Here is a 22518-nt window from a genome sequence, read left to right on the forward strand (position 1 = left end):
TAAATGACTTTGTATAAGTCATATATAGTCGCATGTAATTTTTTAAATGTTTGCACAAAACCCTGCTTTATATGCAGATCACTATTTTAATTCTCTTAAATGAAAAGTTTTTTTTTTAAGAGGTATCCACACACCTCGGAAGAGAAAGAGCTTTCATGATTATCTATGTTAACTGGTAACAAAGGAAAACTGGAAGGATGCAGCATTTATTATAGTGGTTGCATCTTATAGAGTTGTACACACAAGAAAAAAATCTCTTAGAGTCCAAATTATGCTTGGAAATCTAAGTCACCTTTAAAATACAGTATACAACATTTACAGACTATGTTGGAGGCAGATTCTCAATATGTCCAACACAGCCAGTTTTTCTTTCAGTGTTCAAACAGATGGCTCATTCTTTGGGTGAGCACCAGATGAAGTAGTTGGCTTGCATTTGAGGCCATCTTGTATAAAAAATACTTATCTTTAAACACTAGAATCACACTCTGCACAGTGAGAAGCTCACACTGCAAGCCACAAAGAATTTATGACCAATTGAGGGAACAGCAGATTAATGTCTCCCTTTTAACACTTATGCTGGGGAATACTCTTCAGAGAGAGAGGCAGGCAGAAGTGACTACCCAACTTAAAGTCTCAACCTTTCCCTCTCTTTCTCTCTGGCCCAGCACATATAATTGTATTCCAAAAGCTCAAATGTGCCTCAGGTGGGACTACACTATGATCATAAAGAAACCAATAACACAATAAAGATCTTAAAATAATATCTTATATCCCATTCCTGGTACCAATTTCTGTCATTTACATGCTCAGCTTACAAATAAAAGATAAGCCCTGGCAAATTTATAAGCAAAAATATTTATTTTTAAGATATGTCAGGACCAGAGCAGTAGCTCACACCTGTAATCCCAACACTTTAGGAGCCCAAGGCGGGCATATCACTGGAGCCCAGGAGTTCGAGATGAGCAATGTGGTGAAACTCTGTCACTAGAAAAAATACAAAAATTAACCAGCTACTTGGGAGGCGGAGGTAGGATCACTTGAACCCGGGAGGCACAGGTTGCAATAAGCCAAGATAGCACCACTGCACGCCAGTCTAGGCAAACAAAGCCAGACACCATCTCAAAAAAAAAAAAGAGATAAAATTTTATAAGCAACTTTCAAATCTTCAGGTAAAATTGAAACTATTTCTTATAGAGCACACAGGCACAGAATCTTTGTTTTATATAAGCTTGTATTGAAAATAAACCGATATTCATTACACTTAACGTATTTGATAGTTACAAATTATAATGTACATTATAGATACTTGCATCTATGTATGCACATAAACTGGCTATATTTTAATAATGAGATTGCCTCCGTAAATGACACAATAAATGTTCAACTATTTTGAATGGTTGCTATTTCCATTTCACGGTCAGTAATATGTCTTCATTGTTTTGAAAATGTAGGCATCTGAAATTAAGTAGTCAACAGCATTCATCTGTAGTAAGTGCTAAGTATGTTATACACGAACAAAACCACTTATAAAAGCATCTTATGCATTCCTTTGAAACAGGTGAAAAATAACAGACATAACTTGCTTTAAAAAGTCATAAACAGCTGCTTTTCTGCTGATAACAATTTTGCTTTTAGCATTTCAGATTAATGTTTTTCATTTGGAGAATTGATAAATATACATTTAACCAATATTTATAGACCAACATAATTTTGTTTTTATAGTAAGTTGTAATTTGTAAGATACCAAGTAACAATGCAAAGGTATTACAACTATCAATGGCTTCTTCATCCTAAAACATTTATATTTATGCCTTTTGATTAGTTGCTAGTTATAAACTTTTTATATTCATTTCGTTAAGTATTTGACTACTCAAACTTAAGCAGCCTGTCTTGAGAAAACTTTGAAATATATTCTTGCCTTTTTACTCTGATGATGGTTTAGATTCTGGATATCTGGAGAATCTAACCATTTTTGGATATATGTGTTGCTAAACCACCCATTTTAAAATAACACTAGTTGGGGCTAAAATAGAGTTTCAAGGTTAAGAAACTTCAAATCTATGGTCCAAGTGCAGTGGTGTTTACAATTCACAACCAGTTACAGATTTCTTTGTTCCTCCCTCACTCCTACTGCTTCACTTGATTAGACTTAAAAAAAAAAAAGATGGAAAAAAATTTCAAATCTAGGAAGAATATCTGTCATCAAATAGCTGATCAGCCATAAGCACAAGGGCAAAATGAGCACATTAAAAGCCACACAAAGCCTAGTAAATAATAGTAAAGATATCCAACTAATAATCAAAGATTTTATACACAAATTTTTGTTCTAATTCATGATTTGTATAGTTTCTGAAACCAGCTGGCTGGAAGGAGCTTCACTAAACTGAGCAAAAACTTAAGGTTAACAGATCTCAGAAGATCTTTAAATCTCAGATGTGCACTGTATGTTAACACAATGTTGAAAAGAATACAAAATAAATAAATAAATAAAAATAAAAATCTTAGATGTGCAAGAACTAAGTCATGCTTTTCAACCTGGGTTACATATTAGCATAACCACACATGGTTATCAAACACCCGAACCCTTGCCCCATCCTTAGAAACTCTGGTTCAACTGTCTGCAGTGGGAACACAGACCACTGTGTTTATTAAAAACATGCTAGCCAGGTGTGTTGGCTCATGCTTGTAATCCTAGCACTTTTGGAGGCCAAGGTAGAAGGACTGCTTGAGCCCAGGAGTTTGAGACTAGCCTGGGCAATATAGTGAGCCCCTATCTCACTATATACTAACACAAAAGTTAGCCAGGCATGGCAGTTTTCACCTATAGTTCCAGCCACTCAGGAGGCTGAGGCAAGAGGACTGCTTGAGCCCAGGAGGTAGGGGCTACAGTAAGCCATGATCGTGCCACTGCACTCTAGCCTAGGTGACAGAGACAGACCCTGTTTCAAAAAAAAAAAAAAAACCACACAAAAAAAAAACATTTAGGAAATTCTAATGTATCAGCAGGGCTGAGAGCCACTGAACTAGATGAAAGGATTAAATGAAAAGGTAAAAGAAAGGCCAGGCATGGTGGCTCACGCCTGTAATCCCAGCACTTTGGGAGGCTGAGGTGGCGGATCACTTGAGGTCAGGAGTTCAAGGCCAGACTGGCCAACATGGTGGCCAACATGGTGAAACCCCATCTCTACTAAAAATACAAAAATTAGCTGGGTGTGGTAGCATGCACCTGTAATCCCAGCTACTCAGGAGGCACCTGTAATCCCAGTTTCTCAGGTGGGAGAAACACTTGAACCTAGGACGTGGAGGTTACAGTGAGCCGAGATCACACCACTGCACTCCAGCCTGGGCAGCAGAGCGAGATCCTGTCTCAAAAACAAAAAATGAAAAAATTAGCCAGGCATGGTGGCATATGCCTGTAATCCTAGCTACTCAGGAGGCTGAGGCAAGAGAATCACTTAAACCTGGGAGGCAGAGGTTGCAGTGAGCCGAGATTGCGCCATTGCACTCCAGCCTCAGTGACAGAAGGTGACTCTGTCTCAAAAAAAAAAAAAAAAAAAAAGCTGAAGATCTGTCATGGAAATTACATCATTCATGCTAATATAAAATATTAATATTAGTGACTAAATTATTAAGAATGAGCACATTCTCACTGTGCATAATTTTTTTTTTTGAGATGGAGTTTCGCTCTTGTTGCCCAAGCTGGAGTGCAATGGCACAATCTAGGCTCACTACAACCTCCGCCTCCCAGATTCAAGTGATTCTCCTGTCTCAGCCTCCCAAGTAGCTGGGATTATAGGCGTGTGCCATCATGCCCAGCTAATTTTGTATTTTAAAAGACAGGGGTTTCACCATGCTGGTCTCAAACTCCTGACCTCAAGTGATCCACTCACCTCAGCCTCAAAGTGCTGGGATTACAGACGTGAGCTACCATGTCCAACTTCACTGTGCTTAATTTTAAAGACCCTTAAAATAAAAGCAATTCAACTTTCCTTCTTAATCTCCTAGGAACTTGAGAATAGTGATATAAGAAATTCATTAATTAACTGAAGAACCCAAGAAGTTTCCTAACAGGTCGATCTAGAAAGTCTTCTTTCAGCTTTAGGGAGGGACCCAGAGGAGTTCATCTGTCAAAGGCCAGACCTTCTACCTCTACTCTGGATTCCACTTGCTTCTGAACCCCATTCTACATTAATTAAACATTTCTTTCTATACCTGATCTATCTCCTGGATCCATTCTACCAGCATTTAAATACTTGTCTCTCCCCCATCTTAAAACATGCATCCCTGGACCCCCTATCGATATCCTTGCCCACAATCCTATCCTAACAGTGTCTCCTTGCTCAGTGTGCAACGAGACCATCAGCACAGCTACTGAGAATCCTGGGAGTCTTGCCTCAAAACAAATCATCACATTCTTCTGTGATACTGCCTTAAAATATAATCTCCCAAACATGTCACCTCTCTCCAAGTCCACTGCTACTTACCCGAGTCTGATCCAGCATTGCCCCCGTACTGTATGTGTTAGTAAAAGCCTTGTAACTCTGTAGCCTCATACCACTTTTCTCCTCTCGAATCCACTCTCCACACTGTAGCCTGACTAGTCTCATCTTAGGCGAGTACCGAACCATGCTCCACGTTTTCCATATGGGAAGTCCACTTTTTTTTCAAACAGCTCACAGAATTGTTGTGAAGATCAAATACTAGACAAAACCACTTGGCAACTGCAAAGTATAATACGTGGTAGCTCTTATTAGTTTAACATCCAAATATTTAATACTAATTGAACTACTGACATTAGAAGAAGAGATACTATAATATTCAGGGACTCAAATAGCCTGCAAAGTCTTGTTGAATCTGCCCTCCGCCACCATTTCAGTATCATCTTAAATTTGATCCACCAGCCTAACTCGAAGCCATCACAATGGGAGGCCCTTTGCCTAGAATGCTCTCCCTGCTCCACTTGGCCAACTAACTCCTGCTCATCTTTCAAGTTCTAACCTAAACCATAATTTCTCCAGAAAGTCTACCCTGACTCTCCCACTGCACAACCCTACAAACACTAGGTCTTCCAAACCTACTGTGCAACTTTCTGGAACAACACATTTGTGGTAACCTGTTCTAAGACCTTCCTTCCCATAAGACTATGAATCCCGTGAAGATCCTGTCTGTAATTCCACCAAGCAGCACCATGAATAGAACAATATAGGTTTTCAAATATTTGGTAACTGACTTTAATGACATAACTAAAAAAAACAACCACCCTTCAAGTGCTATACTCAAGAAGCCTGTGACTCCCTTTAGTATGAGTTGGTAATTGTTGCTGTTTCTCTTTTTCTGTGTCTTCCCTGAGTTTCACCAACCAGAAAGGCCATAACATATAGAGTAAAAAAGTACCTTCATTTTTTATTTCTAATAAAACTTTTGTGGAGGTGATAAGAGATCCCTTGGACTATTTTTTTTTTTTTTTTTTTTTTGAGACGGAGTTTCACTCTTGTCACCCAGGCTCGACTGCAATGGCCTGATGGCTCACCACAACCTCCATCTCCTGGGTTCAACTGATTCTCCTGCCTCAGCCTCTCAAGTAGCTGGGATTATAGGCACCCACCATAATAATTAGCACACCCAGCTAATTTCTATATTTTCAGTAGAGACGTGGTTTTACCATGTTGGCCATGCTGGTCTCAAACTCCTGTACTCAAGTGATCCATCTGCCTTGGCTGCTCAAAGTGCTGGGATTACAGGCATGAGCCACCATGCCCAGTCCTTAGTCTATCTTATTATAACCTTAGGAAACTTTACAGTGAAGGAAAAATGTTGATTTGTTTTCCTATCTTAGATTATAACTAATACATCAGGATCTCAATTTTTCTTTAACTCATTATCTTACAGTTACTTGTACTTGTTATTTACTATTGAATCACAGGATGAGAAAAAATTCCTGTAGATTTCCATCTCCAAGAGTTTAACTATATATACTACTTCCATTAAAAGTTAAATAAAAGGGCCAGGAGGAGTGACTCATACCTGTAATCCCAACACTTTGGGAGGCTGAGGCAGTTGGATCACCTGAGCTCGGGAGTTTGAGACCAGCGTGGCCAACATGGCAAAACTCTGTCTCTACTAAAAATATATAAATAACCTGGGCATGGTGCCAGGTGCCTGTAATCCCAGCTACTTAGGAGGCTGAGGCAGGAAAATAGCTTGAACCTGGGAGGCAGAGGTTGCAGTGAGCCAATATCATGCCACTGCACTCCACCCTGAGTGACAAGAGCAAAACTCTATCTCAAAAAAAAAAAAAAAAAAAGGCTGGGCACGGTGGCTCATGTCTGTATTCCTAGAACTTTGGGAGGCTGAGACAGGTGGATCATCTGAGATTGGAAGCAGAAGTTCCAGACCAGCCTAACCAACATGGAGAAACCCTGCCTCTACTAAAAATACAAAATTAGCCAGGTGTGGTGGCGCATACCTGTAATCCCAGCTACTCCGGAGGCGGAGGCAGGAGAAACGCTTGAAGCTGGGAGGCGGAGGTTGCAGTGAGCAAAGATTGCGTGATTGCATTCCAGCCTGGGCAACACTCCATCTCAAAAAAATGTTAAATAAAAAATCAGTAGTCCTTATATCAAGCACTATATAAATACCTTCACCCAGAAGCATGTTTATACATTGTATCCTACCCTTAAGCTAGTTTTCTACTGAATTTAATTAACTTAAACTAGTCTTCCCATCTCAATTGGCTCAGAAACGCTTGGTTTTCTTCCCACTAAGTATGTGTTGCTTTCATTCTGGTAAGTGGCATGTGAATTTTTTAAAACATACCTGAAATTGCCTGAAAGAACTTAACATATTAAGAAGTAAAATCAAAACTAAAAGTGTAAATACCCATAATACCCATACAATCAAAAGTTTATTGTATACATCTTTATTTTTACATACAAATTTTCTTAAAGCAGTATACTTTTTCTCTGAGCTTCTGCTCTAAGAGGTGATGACTCACTTTTCCCTTAATGTTTATTTCCGAAAACTGAGTCCTAGGCCCGGCTCAGTGGCTCACGCCTGTAATCCCAACACTTTGGGAGGCTGAGGAGGGCGGATCACGAGGTCAGAAGTTCAAGACCAGCCTGACCAACATGGTGAAACCCTGCCACTACTAAAAATACAAAAATTAGCCAGGTGTGGTGGCATGCGCCTGTAATTCCAGCTACTCAGGAGGCTGAGGCAGGAGAATCGCCTGAACCCGGGAGGCGGAGGTTGCAGTGAGCCACAACTGGACCACTGCACTCCAGGGTCGGTGACAGACCGAGGCTCCGACTCAAAAAAAAAAAAAAAAAAAACCTGAGTCCTGGCTTCTGGCTCAGCTCTTTCCCAGTCTGCCTTAGGGTTTCATATACACTTGCATTAACTCTGTTTTAAGGTAGGTAAAGCTGATTTTTCCACATATTTCATTTATTTTTCCATCTTCTTTTATTACCTACTATCATCTTCAATTAATTCTATGTCACTTTCTTACCTATCCGTTTTCTAATTCATTTCTAAAGTAAAATTTCTCCTTTCAACCAATCTTAAAATCTTAAAAAAGTGCATTTTTCCATTGCCCAATTTTGCTCCTTCTGCATAATTGGAATATTTCTATTTGCTACAGATCACACACAGAGCATTAATGTTAATGTGTCTTAATGTACTATCTTCCATCTGAAATAATTAAACATGAGAAAAATAGTACTTACACAACTTATCAGATTAAACTTCTTACCGGAAGGGAATTGGTTAGAAAAGGACTTCAGAGTCACTAAGGGCCAGAAAGAACATTAGGATGCAGGCTGGTCCTGAATCCACCAGCCAAGAGAGGCTTGGGGTTAGGTTTCAATTTGGCTTGATAAGGAAGTGGGCAGTGCAAAAGGGAAAGCACAAGCTTTGAAAGTGGTCTCTGCTGTAAAAATCTACATCATGAACCCATTAAGGAATGAAGACACAAATGGCACAAAACCCATGACTAAATATACAGCAGACTGCTTAAGTGCTGAAAAAGTTTGAACAATTTCAACAACTGGGAAATAGATCAGCAAGAACCAAAACAAACATGGACAGCTTCATGAAATAGCCAGTTCTTAAAGAACAGATGGAACATGAGTTGAGTTGAGAAGAGAATGAGTGAATTTCCAAGCACACAATGCATTGACTTAAGTCTGAAGATGTCAAATGTCAATGTAAATAAAAATAAGAGTGTCAGGTCAATTCATAGGAAAGGAAGGCAGGTTATGAAGAAACCTGAAAACATAAGAATTTAGATTTGACTCATTAAATGCTTATGAGCAGAAGAATAGAAAAAATCAAATAGCTGATGTTGAAAAATGCTGAACAATGTAGAAAAGAATACAAAAAAATAATAAAAATCTTAAATGTGCAAGAACTAAGTCATGCTTCTCAACCTGGGCTCACTCTCATTCATAGCAATTATTCAGGCAATGGACTAAAAGGCCACTAAGAAGGACCTCTGAGATTTAAATACCAGCCCTGCCGCTGATTAGTATTTTAGTGTATTTAAATCCAGTTACTTTATTTCAGATGAGATTGGGCACATTCAGGGTAATATGGCCATAGACGAGTTATTTTATTTCTAAGCTTTAGTTTACTCTGTAAAATTGATGAGAAACCAGCTCACTGGACCACAGTGATAATTAAATGAGGTAACACAAGTAAAGGTCCAATAGAGAGTGTGGGATATAATAAGTGTTCAAGTAGTGTTAGAAGTTATTAAGGCTGGGCATAGTGGCTTATAACTATAATCTCAGCACTTTGAGAGTCCAAGGTGGGTGGATCACCTGAGGTCAGGAATTTGAGACCAGCCTGGCCAACATGGCAAAACCCATCTCTATTAAAACTAGAAAAATTAATTGGGTGTGGTGCCGTGGGCCTATAATCCCAGCAACTCAGGAGGCTGAGGCAGGAGAATCACTTGAACTGGGGAGGCAGAGGTTGCAATGAGCCGAGAACACACCACTGTACTCCAGCCTGGAAGACAAAGCAAGACTCTGCCTCAAAAAAGAAAAAAAAAAGTTATTAAGGACAGGCATGGAGGCTCACACCTGTAATGCCAGCACTTTGGGAGGCCAAGGTGGGTGGGATCACGAGGTCAGGAGTTCAAGACCAGCCTGGCCAACATGTTGAAACCCCGTCTCTACTAAAAATACAAAAATTAGCTGGATGTGGTGGTGGGCACCTGTAATCACAGCTACTTGGGAGGCTGAGGTAGATAACTGCTTGAACCCGGGAGGCAGAGGTTGCAGTGAGCTGAGATCACACCACTGCATTCCACCCTGGGCAACAGAGTGAGACTCTGTCTCAAATAATAATAATAATTAACAATTTAAAAATATCCAGGCATGGTGGTATGTGTCTGTAGTCTCAGCTACTTGGGAGGCTGAGGCAGAAGGATTGCTTGAGCCTGAGAGGCAGACGTTGCTATAACATATGAATGCACTACTGTACTCCAACCTTGGTGATAGAGCGGGACCCTACCTCAGGGAAAAAAAAAAAAAAATTAAGACAATGGCAATAATGCAGGTGTGCAGATGTGTAATTAAGGTTCAAATAAGAGCAGTAGACCCGAACACCAAATACCTATCCCTTCAACATAGAAATACTACTGTAATTGTCAAAAGAAACACTTCTACCTCTTTCAGATCTCAATAAGAAATATACTTAGAGAAAGTAAAGGACCATAACTACAGGTCCCAAACGAGAGTAAGTACCACAGCAGTTAAGAAGGAATCATGGGGTGAATGATCAGAATTATGCATTTGTATAGGAAGCAATAGGAAATACTGTTACATGATGTGCAAGTTGCAAATATTTGTATAAAAGAAATGAGAAAATCTCTTTAGTATGTTAAACAGCTTCTATAAATTGGTAAGAAAGACCAATCCTCCTCACCCCCCAAAATGAGAAAAGAATAGTGTTCACAAGAAGACAAATATCCAAACAGCCAGAAATATATAATACATAAATATTTTATATATATATATATATATATATATATATATATATATATATATATAAGCTCACTCTCATTTATAAGAGATGTCCTTTGTTTTTTTTTTTTTTAAAGATGGCAAAGGGATTACCAAACACAGTGAGAAGTTGAGGGGAACCACTCTCACATCTAAGAAGGCAAGAACTATCAAAATTAAAAACACAGCCTTTCCACATCTAGAAATCCATCCTACAGCTATACTTACATAGCACTATTTTTTTAAGAGCAAAAGATTACAAAGCACTAAATAAATAATGGAACATTAATAAAGTATAGCATAATACTGTGAAGCTGACAGAAGAAAGCTGCTTTGTACGTGAATATACAGTAACTTCTAAGATACACTTTAAGTGAAAAAAGTAGGTGCAGGATACCACACTATCACTTTCATGGGGAAAAAATTTTAAAAAGTTAGCAAATTTGTAGAATATCTCTGATGAGCATATAAAATTAGTAAAAATGGCTGTCCCTGGTTAGAGGAACCAATAACTAAGGTTCAAAAGAACATAATTGGAACTTTCTGCTGAGTGCCTTTATTTATTTATTTTTTTTTTTTTTGAGATGGAGTTTTGCTCTTGTTGCCCAGGTTGGAATGCAATGGTGCAACCTTGGCTCACCACAACCTCCACCCCCATAGGTTCAAGCAATTCTCTTGCCTCAGCCTCCCGATATCTGGGATTACTGGCATGTGCCACCATGCCCGGGTAATTTTGTATTTTTAGTAGAGACGGAGTTTTACCATTTAGTCAGGCTGGTCTTGAACTCCTGACCTCAGGTGATTTGCCCACCTCGGTCTCCCAAAGTGCTGGAATTACAGGCGTGAGCCACCGCGCCCAGCCCTGGACGCCTGTTTTTACAAGATGGAGTCTTGCTATGTTGCCCAGGCTGAACTTGAAGAACTCCTGTATTTAAGCAATCCTTCTGCTTCAGTCTTCCAAGTAGCTAAGACCACAGGTACATGCCACCACACCCAGTTCTGAATGCCTACCTTGAAAATGTTACTGATGTAAAAAAAATTCTAAAAAGATAGATGAGAATAAAATGAAACAAGATGTTCACAGTTACCTAGACTATCTATGTTGTGGGATGACAGGTGGCTTGTGCATTTTTATCCATTTCTGTAATATATTGAGCTTATTTTCATAATAAAATATTTTAAAGAAGTTAAGAGTATAAAGGAGGAAATTCCTGAAAAGAATACAAAAAAGATCTAGAGGGTAGGATGAATATGGAATATTTATGCTATAATAGGCAAGGCTAAATAAAGCAGACTGTTAGTTACTTACAATGAGATCTACAACCATGCCTTCCACAGTCTGAACTAATGCTTGCAGAACTGTGAAAGACTAGGCTGGTGACTAAACTCTCAGGGCATTTTTGATGCTGCACAAAACAGTCTAAACTTCAGTTCACAGGCCTTTGACATTAGAGCTGAAAAGGATGAAAATACTATTAAGATTAAACTGATACATCAGAATGGGGCCATTCTAGGAAGAAGAGTAGCCTCCTTCCGGTCGACAGACATATCTCATGTGGCTCTGGTAGTGTCTGAAAGGTCTGGAAGAGCCACAAAGTCCAGAAGCTATGCATTTTCAAAGCCAACCACCCATATGAGGACAACATAGTTTCCTTCAGACAGGTACTTTCAATGTGTTTTCCTGTGCTGTTGCCTGACTAGGCTTACTGCTTTCATGTACCTAACTTTTCTGGTCTCCAGACACTGAGTTTCTGACTGCTGACAGTACTTGAATTAAGTCACCAGACCAGATACAAGCCAAAGGGTCTGTATCTGAGACCAGCCTGGGGAACATGGTGAAACCCCATCTGTACAAAAAAAAAAATATTAGCCAGCTGCGGTGGCAAGTGCCTGTAGTCCCAGCTACTAGGAAGGCTGAGATGGGAGAACTGATTGAGCCTGGGAGATTTAGGCTACAGTGTGCTGAGCCTCACAATTTTGCAAGCATTACTTCAGATTATGGAAGGCACGGTTGTAAATCTCATTGTTAGGACTAGAAGGGTGATGGTACATCTGGAAAGGTACAGCAAGGGAACACAAGATGCAGGGTACCTTCTAGGGGTGTAGAGACTCAAGTGCCAGAATGCCCAGATTTGAGTCCTGGCTTCCCCACTTACTAGGTCCATAACCTGGCACTAATGAGTTATTTAATCTCTGTCTCATTTTTCCCCATCTGTAAAACTGTGATTTAAGGGTACCCACCTCATAGTTGTTTAGGGTTCAGTGAATAAATATTTGTAAAGCATTAGCATAGTGCCTGGCAGAGAATTCATTTAAAATTTATTGCATGCCTACCATGAGCTCAGTTCTAATAAAAATTAAAATTCAGACTTTACATTTGATAGGTAATGACTGCAAAGGGAAAAAGAGCAATCAAAGTTGAAAGTACAGTGGAGGTTTAGAAATTATCTACAGAGCAGCCGGGCGTGGTGGTTCACGCCTGTAATCCAAGCACTTTGGAGGCCAAGGCGGGTGGATCACCTGAGGTCGGGAGTTCAAGACCAGCCTGACCAACATGGTGAAACCCCGTCTTAAAAAAAAAAAAAAAAAAAGATTTGACCAAGGGTGATGGCTCACGCCTTAATCCCAACACTTTGGGAGGTCGAGGTGGCCGGACCACCTGAAGTCAGGAGCTCGAGACCAGCCTGGCCAACATGGTGAAACCCTGTCTCTACTAAAAATAAAAATAAAAAAATAAAAAAGAAATTATCTACAGAAAGGTAATTAAAATCCTGACAATAGATAAATTATTCAAGGGAGAAAATTTAGATAAAAATCAAAGAGCAGATGACGAAGTCTCAAAAACAACCACCACAACAACAACAAAAAACACCTCTCTGATTGGATGTGGGAAGACAGGAAGATGAGAATCAGATAAATCATGACTAGAATAGTGTATCACTTGAGGGCCAGGCGCAGTAGCACACATCTGTAATCCCAACACTTAGGGAGGCCAAGGAGGGTGAATCACTTGAGGTCAGGAGTTTGAGCCTGGCCAACATGATGAATCCCTGTCTCTACTGAAAATACAAAAATTAGCCGGGTGTGGTGGCAGGTGCCTGTAATCCCAGCTACTGGGAACGCTAAGGCATGAGAGTTGCTTGAACCCTAGAGGTGGAAATTGCAGTGAGCCAAGATCAAACCACTGCACTCCAGCCTGGGCGATGAAGCAAGACTATCTTAAAAAAAAAAAAAAATAGTGGTATCACTTCAGAAACTTCCAGTAACAATAAATCCATTGCACACTGGTAAATTTTGTGTTTTTTTTTTTTGTTTTGAGACCGAGTTTCGCTCTGTCACCTAGCCTGGAGTGCAGTGGCGTGATTTCAGCTCACTGCAACCTCCACTTCCCGGGCTCAAGCAGTTCTCCTGTCTCAGCCTCCTTAGTAGCTGGGACTACAGGTACCTGCCACCACACCCAGGTATTTTTGTATTTTTAGTAGAGATGGGGTTTCACCGTATTGGCCAGGCTGGTCTCGAACTCCCGACCTTGTGATCTACCCTCGGCCTCCCAAAGTGCTGAGATTACAGGCGTGAGCCACTGTGCCTGGCTAATTTTTAGTTTTTAAAGCACTCATCATCTCACTAGATCCAATAATGGCCCCATGAGGCAGAGAAATCACCTAAGCAACTGAAAAAAGTTTAGATATTAAAATATTGCCTAGGATTACATAGCTCATAAGTTATAAAACAGAACATCAAAACCACTATTTTATATATATCATATTCTCCTGTAAAAATTCTGTAAGAATCCGGATAATCCCAGCTTCATTCAATGGAGCAAGTATTATGCCCAATCCCATTTTTTAAAAATAAAAACCAAAGGACAAAATAAAGACATCTGGGTTTTTTTTTTTTTTTTGAAATAGAGTCTTGCTGGACCAGGCTGGAGTGCAGTGGCACAATCTCAGCTCATTGCAGCCTCAATCAATCCTCCTACCTCAGCCTCCCTAGTAGCTGGGACTACAGGCACTTACCACTACAGCTAGCTAATTTTTTTTTTTTTTTTTTGTACAAACGGGGTTTCACCATGTTCACCAGGCTGGTCTCAAACTCCTTGGTTCAAGTAATCCTCCCACTTTGCCTCCCAAAATGCTGGGAATACAGGTATGGGCCACTGCACCTGGCCAAAATTTGTTAATCAGTAAGTCAGAAATAAGCATACCCAGAAAAAATACATGACATTTTCCCTTTTGCCCTACAAATATATTTGTTTTACTGATTTTTTTTTAAAATCTTTGCTCATCCCCCCTAAAAAATATCTGAGCATTTACTATAAGTTAGGTACAGCTACAATGTTAATGTGAAGACTCACATCATTATTGTACCTCATAAATGTGCAGAAATATTATGTGTCAATGAAAAACAAAACTTAGAAAGATTCTATTCTCAGAGAGCTTAGAAGAGAGCCACAGGTAAATATGCAATTTTGATATGTGACAGATACTACAATGAGTATATGCACAGGAGCAGCGATCCAATCAGGGGAGAGGCAGGTGTGGTGTCGGGAAAAAGATGAATGGAAGATACAGGGGAATTAGTCAGGTAGCACAAATGCAGGGAACTGGGAAAGTGTACCAGGCAATGTGTGTACAAACAGGCTTAAGAGTAATCAACATAGGGCAACATCACACACCTCGGCCTGTCCGGGGGATGGGGGGAAGGGGAGGGAGAGCATTATGACAAACACCTAATGCATAAGGGGCTTAAAACCTAGATGATGGGTTGATAGGTGCAGCAAACCGCCATGGCACATGTATACCTATGTAACAAACCTGCACGTTCTGCACATGTATCCCAGAACTTAAAATAAAATTTAAAAATAAAAGGAGTAATCAGTAATGCTTATATCACATTTACATAATATCCAATCAATTTTAATTATGTTACCTTTTATTATTTTACAATGTATTTCAAAAAATGCTGTTACAGTTGCCTTAACTGCTCTATATGATCTGGAATAAAAGAACACACTTCGAACACACAAACATCAAGCTGTAATACCTACTTGTCCTGAACCATTACTACCAACGGGATGTAGTTTTTAAGCAAGCAGATGTGTGGCAATGCAAAATAAAATACAAATTTGTTAGAACAGTAAACTTTGCTTCAATGGCTATAGAAAGAAGGTGGTTTTATTTTCTTTTTTCAACACATCTGGTTCTGGCAGGAAGTTATATTATGCATTTAGAGCAATAGGTGCCCTCAAAGTTTTGGTTTTTTGTTTTTGTTTTTCAGTTTGTGCATGTCACTTGAATCAGAAACCAGACACATGAAAAAAAAATCATCCTCAATACCCCCTATAACTCTCCCTCCAGAAGGTCACAATGTTAGTGAACTCAAGACTCTCACTGGTGATGGTATTTTACAATGAAAACACAAGAAAACCCTTTGGGGTCCAATTTTCACATTGCATTCTCCAAATAGTAAAATAGCAACTCTACATGTTGATGAAAAGAAATTTCAATTTTTTCCCGTTTTTAGTCATATCAACATTAAAATGTATCTGGATTTAATTTCCAAAAAGAAAACTTTAGTTACCAAATATTTCAGAAATTTAATAAAGCATTACATATATGTAAATTAGCACTTATCTACCAAAAAAAATTATATGTATATGTATTTATTTATCTTACCTTCACTGAAGTTCTTTTTTTCTGGCTGGACATGAGAAACAGGATTAAGTGATCAATGCTGGTTTTATTTCTTCTTAAGCAATAATTTGGGTCTTTATCATTCAATGCAACTGCAGCATTTTCAAAATAAATTCACGAAAGGCAATACAAAGAAACACCTACTGAATAGGCTTCTGTCAAGCAATTCATGTCTTACAGTTAGACTCTACACCAAAGTGGCGTTATGTTATTATAGGCATTTGATTTTTGTTTTTGTTTTTTTTTTTTCAGTTTGTCAGTTCTTTACTACCATTATTTTTTTCTATCAGGAGATAACGTATAATCACAAAGTAAGGCCTAGAGACCATATACAGTTGTTTGCAATATCATTGTTGGACTTAACTCTCAAGAGCTGATATAAACCAAAGTGAAAAGAAGTCAACTAGAACCACATTTAGTCACATTCAAATAGTCTCCAAAAACACTTTGCTAACATACATGTTTCCTCCTTCTTGACTGATTCTGTGTTAATTTTATTAAAATTATAATGAATAAGGCTGCAAAATTTTTGTAGAGTTGTTTTTCTAGGGGACTACTATGTTCAAATGAATGTTTTCAATTTGCAAAATGTCATTAGTAATGTCCTTTCTATAAACATGGTTGGCAAAATAAAAAGGCACAAAAGAGGGTAACAAGAAATGTTTTCAGCTTTCAGTGAGGAGTACCAAAGCATGTAACTTTCATGAAGAAAAGCAGAGTAAAATATTCAGTAATTCATGCACAACTTGAGCTACAAGAAAACTTTTCTTCAGGTAGGTCCTGAGGCTTGAGGAGAAAACGAGTTTTCCTAATCACGTGCTTCATGTAAAATAAAATGTAAAGCTGCACACACACGTTTGGTTTCAACAGTGGACCCATGGTTTTTAAAATATGAGGCAATTAAATGAAGGAAAACAAAACCAAAATACTTTCATAAACAAAGCAACTCCATCCATAGCCACTGTCCTTTTTACCACTCAGTGGGGTAAAATGTCCAATGAAATGTAAAATGCAGCATACGCGATCATATAATCTAAAAACCTTCCATGATAACTTATTGCAAATTGCACTTGACAGTTCACCACAACAATGGAAAACTGGCCCCTTGTTGGTTCACACAGTCCTTGAGCCCCAAACTGAAGTCACCAATAAAATGATCTGGATAAAAAGTTTGCAGCTGTGCTCAGCCAGCTAGCTCCACCCTCTGGGTGTGAGCCCACCCGGGACACCGCTTTGTCCTGTTCCTTTGTGGGACTCTCATCCTCAGGCAGGTAGTCAGGTAGCTCTGTGTTCTGTTCTACTTCCACAGGAGTATCTTGGAATGGGACAAGCATCTGATACAGAAAATATATTAAGAGTCATTATAAAATCAACTTTACTCCCTACTCTAATTACCGTGGTTATTCTCAGGGTAAACTTTCCTCTTACGTGACAGTAGGCCCAACTGCTAAGCACTGTGTAAGTACAGAGAGGAGTAAGCAGAGTACATGAGAACTCAGAAGTTAATCTGCTGAAATTCTAAGAGTAAATGAGCAACCTCTGTCTGAGTAATCATGACTAAAGCAAGTGTCTAGCCACTGCAGGCCACTGGAGAGCCATGGAACTCCCAACTATGATCTGGAAACCCAAATGAGCTCAAAGCATAGATTTGTTTCTCCCATCACAAAGCTAGTGAAAAGAGTAGCAACAGATAAGGATTTTCACCCTATTTACTTGCCCAGTGGTTACACCTTTATTTTTTGGATTCTCAAGATTAGTTAAGGTTAGGAAGAAAGTATTTAAAGATAAATGCAAGGAAGCCACATATCCTTTATTTCCATATAAAATCAGCAAGAGCAGACTCTGATATCCACAAAAGATCTATTTCTAAAACAGTTAACTATTAACCAAGACACAACACATCCTTACATACTTGGCACTATTTATTTAGAAATACTGGCAATCTGCTAGCCATAAAAAATAATTGAGAGCAAGTTCGATATAAAGAAAGCTAAATATAACTTTTACCTCTTCTCCACTTTCACTTTTCACAACTTGCTGAGCTTTCATAACCTTGGTTGATGCTATCGCTGATGCCAAAGCCTAAGCCAGGATAAAAAGGAATAATTTTGAAATTGATTTGTTTACCTATAATCTCAAACGTATTCAGTCATTTCAAATACTTACCTCAGCTTTCAAATCTGAACGGATTCGCACCACACATCTTTGAACAGCCATTTGAAAAGTAAAGCTAATAACACCTTTAATTTTTAACAAAGCCTCTTCACATAGATTTCTCCGAGACTGAAAAAATAAAAGCAAACTGTTACGAAAACAGGTAAATAAAAGGTAATAAATCAGCTAAAACCACACTACATTTTGGGGAGGGGGTGAAGAGAACACACGAACTATTTCAGTTTTAACATCTTACATCAGGGCATAGAGTGGGGGGTGCTTAGTCAAATTTTTTTTTTTAATTTTACAAATCAACAGAATAGCAATTCCTGCTAAATTTTTAAAGCTTCAATACTAGTATGGAGTTTTAATAATTTTTATCAGAAAGAAGTTAGCCAATGTTAAATTACATCTTAAAAAAAACAGAACACATTAGCTGGGCATGGTGGCATGCACTTGTAGTCCCAGCTACTCAGGAGGCTGAGGCAGGAGAATCACTTGAACCTGGGAGGCAGAGGTTGCAGTGAGCCTAGATCGTGCCATTGCACTCCAATCTGGGCAACAAAATGAGACTCTGTCTCCAAACAAAACAAATACAACAGAATGCAGGGGGAAAAAGGCCAAAAAGCAGAAAAGCAGAGGTTTTCTAACTCAAGGGAGGGGAAAACTATAGTCCACCAGCTGCTTTTGTAAATAAAGTTTTATTGGAACACAGGCACACCCATTTGGTTACATATTATCTGAGGCTAGTTTCATGCTAAGGCAGAGTTAGTAGTTATGACAGAGATCACTGTGGTCTGCAAAGCCAAAAATATTTACTTTCTGGTCCTATAAAGAAAAGGCTTATGACCCCTGCTCTAGCCTAAAAATCTCCAGGGATAAATTCTAATAGACTGAAGTTAGAGTTAGTGAGCATTCAGTGTTTAAGTCACTATTCCTTAATTCACCTGGTATTATAAATATCACTGCATCATTCATTTATGGCATTCTCATGGTTACTATTGCATTCTCAAGGGTTAGACATACTCTCTGTGGGGTTCTCATTTTCCTGATACTCTTCAAAACACATGTACCTTTAATGCTTTAATGCTTCAATGCAGGGTCCACATTATCCTAGTCTTCCACTTATCACACTGATTATTCCAGCTCTGTCTCACCTTAACTCCAAAGTCCAGTGCCTAAACTGACTTACTTCCTGCTTCACCCCTCAGGAGACTATTGTCTTCACTTTAGCCATCACAAACATCACTAACTCCAATATGACTTTCTTATTTGTATTTGTCTGTCAGACATATCCAGATGACCATCAAGGGTCATCTCAATACAAGATTCAAAGTAATTACATTTTCTCCTCATAGCTCCCTCCACCTTTGGCCCACACACCAAATCATGCTCTCTACATCTTCTATATTGAGACCAGATGTTGATTTATATTTCTGAGGGGTCGACCTATAATTGACCCCTGGGTCAAGTCTCTAGATTACATCCAGTTTTCAAGCTTAGTTCTACACCCTTTAAAACAACTGCTCACACCATTGTTCATCTCCCTTCTTCTGCATTTCAACACTATTCAGGGAAAGACCTGGGATACATCAGTCTGTGGCACAGCACAAGCCCTTGGTGGCTCATCTCGTGCACTGTGTCTGGACTCTTCTCCGCAGGGGTCTGCATTTGGTGAAGCCCCCTTAGAGGACTGGTGCCAAATAGCTCCATGTTTATCTCTTTCACCTATTCAACACCAGGTAAACTTCAAAGTGAAACAAAGTTCACAAAATAAATTTAAGAATTAGAATATTAATCTGATCCCTTATTTTAAATGTAGGGAAAGTGAAAAGTTGAAAAACAACTTGCCTAATTTGCCAGAGATACAGTCTGGTACTAAATGACAACCACATGTGACAGTGAGAAATGAGATTCGTAAGTCCAATTTAACTTTATTTCAACATGAATTAACACACTTTTTTAGCAGGCTTATTGTCTGCCTCCTCCAACTATGCTAGCTCCGAGAGCAAAAAGTTGTGCTTGTTTCGGTCATCACTGTATCCCTAGTATCTAAAATAATGCCTAACATTAGGTTATCCTTTTTATTGTAAAAATTAGTACATTCTGTATCATGTGAACTTTCAGATTGGGAAATAAAGTTCCAAAATCATCAGACTGATTGGTATTAAGTCTAAAAATTTAGGATGAACTAACATCCTTACAAACTTTCAGAAACAAGCATTTCATTCCATTTATTCCAGTCTTCTTATAGCACTGAAGACCTTTAATTTTTTATTAAGTCTTGTATTTTCTTATTAAGAATACCCTTGCTAACAAAAATAAATAATTAAAAAAAAAAAAGATTACCCTTGCTACTATCACACTGGTCAATAAGTTTAAAAAAACAAAAGACAAAAAATATCCCTGCACTCTCCCTAGTTTTTTGTTTTCTTTGGGAGAATAAAACTACTTTTCCCCTTTCAAGAAGTGACTGATTTCCATATATTTAATAATGTCACTGGATTTTTAAAATATTTTTAAGAAATTTCAGATCATTCTCCTGGGTATTCTATATTTACAGCTATATCAATAGCAAATTATCAAATTATTGACTTACTGATATTATGCTAAAATATTTCATTATGTTAAATGATATTTACAGCTCCAGGATAAAACTAGATTGTTTAGATTATTTATAGAAAATTATAATATTGTGGTTAAAAGTTCAATTCTTGGCCAGACACAGTGGCTCACGCTTGTAATCCCAGCACTTTGGGAGGCCGTGGAGGGTGGATCACCTGAGGTCAGGAGTTGGAGACCAGCCTGGCCAACATGGCAAAAACCCATCTCTACTAAAAACACAAAAAATTAGCTGGGCGTGGTGGCAGGTGCCTGTAATTCCAGCTACTTGAGAGGATGAGGCAGGAGAATCATTGAATGAGGGCAGAGAGGGAAGGGGAGTGCAGAGGCTGCAATGAGCCAAGATCACGCCACTTCACTCTAGCCTGGGCAAAAGAACGAAACTCTATCTCAAACAAACATACAAACAAAAGTTCAATTCGGGAGTCACACTACCTAGTCCAAATATTGACTAAGCTAAAGTTACATAAGTAGAGGAAACAGTTGAGTTATTTGACCATTCTAAACTCAACTTCCCTTTCTATTATAATCCTAACACTTTGAGAAGCTGAGGCAGGCGGATCACTTGAGGTCAAGAGTTCAAAATCAGACTGGCCACATGGTGAAACCCCATCTCTACTAAAAATACAAAAAAAATTAGTCGGACATCGTGGTGGGTGCCTGTAATCCCAGCTACTGGGAGGCTGAGGCAGAAGAATTGCTCGAACCTGGGAGGCAGAGGTTGCAGTGAGCTGAGATTATGTCACTGCACTACAGCCTGGGCAACAGAGTGAGACTCTTGTCTCCAAAAAAAAAAAGATAATGATATACATCTCTCTGTGCTGGTTGTCAGAAATGAATGAGAGAATCGATGAAATAAACTTATCACTAGTGCCAGGCTATGTCACCAAAAAATGGTAACATGATAGTACATATAGTACTAGAGTTAACTTGTTAATATTTCATTTTGAACTTTGGCAATCATGTTTTTACTATATATTGGCCTATATATTTGTTTGGTTTCTGCTGTTCCTTTTGAGAGTCTATGTTAGCGAGTCTTAAACTCTTGGGCTCCAGCAATCTTCCCACCTCAGCCTCCCATATAGCTGAGATTACAGGCATGTGCCGTCACACCTGGCTAGCCTATATTTTTATGTGTGCTTTGCTGGGTTTTTTGATTTGTGCCAGCTTTAAAAAGAAACTGTATTATTCTTATTCATTAAAATTAAATTCATGGTATTGGAGATATTTTATATATCTTAAGATCTTCCATTGAATCAATTTACCTTTATCAGAACTTGCTTTCTAGAAACTGTCTTGTGACTCCACTTTCAATAAGATAGCTGTAAACTGATGGGGCTCTGATAAAATGCATATGGAAGGCTTTTTCTCAAGCTTATTTACTATACCCCAAATCCTGAGCCTAAGCATCTAAACACAACTAGAAAAAGCTGTGAATAATCTAGTGTAACCTATATGGCATAGCTAAAGAAGTAAGTGGTAATCTACCAACTGCTAAATATGTAAAGTTTACATATTTACCAACCCTAAATATGTAAAGTTACATAACTTATCTCTGCACAAGGTAACTTCAGGGGAACTTCCAATTGCAGTACAGATGAATTAACAGGGACCAGATTTATCCTCTAGAATTAAACAACTAAAGATAAAGACAAAATAAAATTTAAGGCTAGGCACAGTGGCTCACGCCTGTAATCCCAGCACTTTGGGTGGCCGAGGAAGGTGGATTACCTGAGGTCAGGAGTTCGAGACCAGCCTGGCCAACATGGCAAAACCCTATCTCTTTTAAATACAAAAAAAAAAAAAATGACTGGCATGGTGGAGGGGACCTGTAATCCCAGTTACTTGGGAGGCTGAGGCTGGAGAATCGCTTGAACCCAGGAGGCGAAGGTAGCAGTGAGCCAGGACTGCACCATTGCACTCCAGCCTGGGCAACAAGAGTGAAACTCCATTTAAAAAAAAAAAATTTAAGGCCAGGTATGGTGGCTCACACCTGTAAGCCCAGCACTTTGGGAGGCTGAGGCAGGCAAATCACCTGAGGT

The 22518-nt window shown here is 38.8% G+C and overlaps 1 protein-coding gene across 4 annotated transcripts in view; it reads right to left on the bottom strand.

The window, feature by feature from the left end:
• Positions 1-187: 187 nt before the first annotated feature.
• The window catches only part of ARMC1 (armadillo repeat containing 1), a 45910-nt gene continuing 23579 nt past the window's right edge, over positions 188-22518 (bottom strand). For 2 of the 4 annotated variants that reach the window (XM_012463708.3, XM_012463709.3), the window contains 3 exons: positions 17867-17983; positions 17708-17782; positions 15161-17034 (listed from right to left, as the gene is read on the bottom strand). In XM_012463708.3, the coding sequence (XP_012319131.1) occupies positions 16843-17034; positions 17708-17782; positions 17867-17983 (384 nt within the window). In that variant the 3' untranslated portion in view covers positions 15161-16842. Of the gene's footprint in view, positions 1119-3741; positions 4722-15160; positions 17035-17707; positions 17783-17866; positions 17984-22518 lie in introns of those variants that run through there. The other 2 variants (XR_010345555.1, XR_010345556.1) reach the window with 2 other exon arrangements.

The sequence above is a fragment of the Aotus nancymaae genome, unplaced genomic scaffold (assembly GCF_030222135.1).
Source record: "Aotus nancymaae isolate 86718 unplaced genomic scaffold, 86718_ANA_hifiasm-v0.15.2.pri h1tg000036l, whole genome shotgun sequence".
NCBI classification, from domain to species: domain Eukaryota; kingdom Metazoa; phylum Chordata; class Mammalia; order Primates; family Aotidae; genus Aotus; species Aotus nancymaae.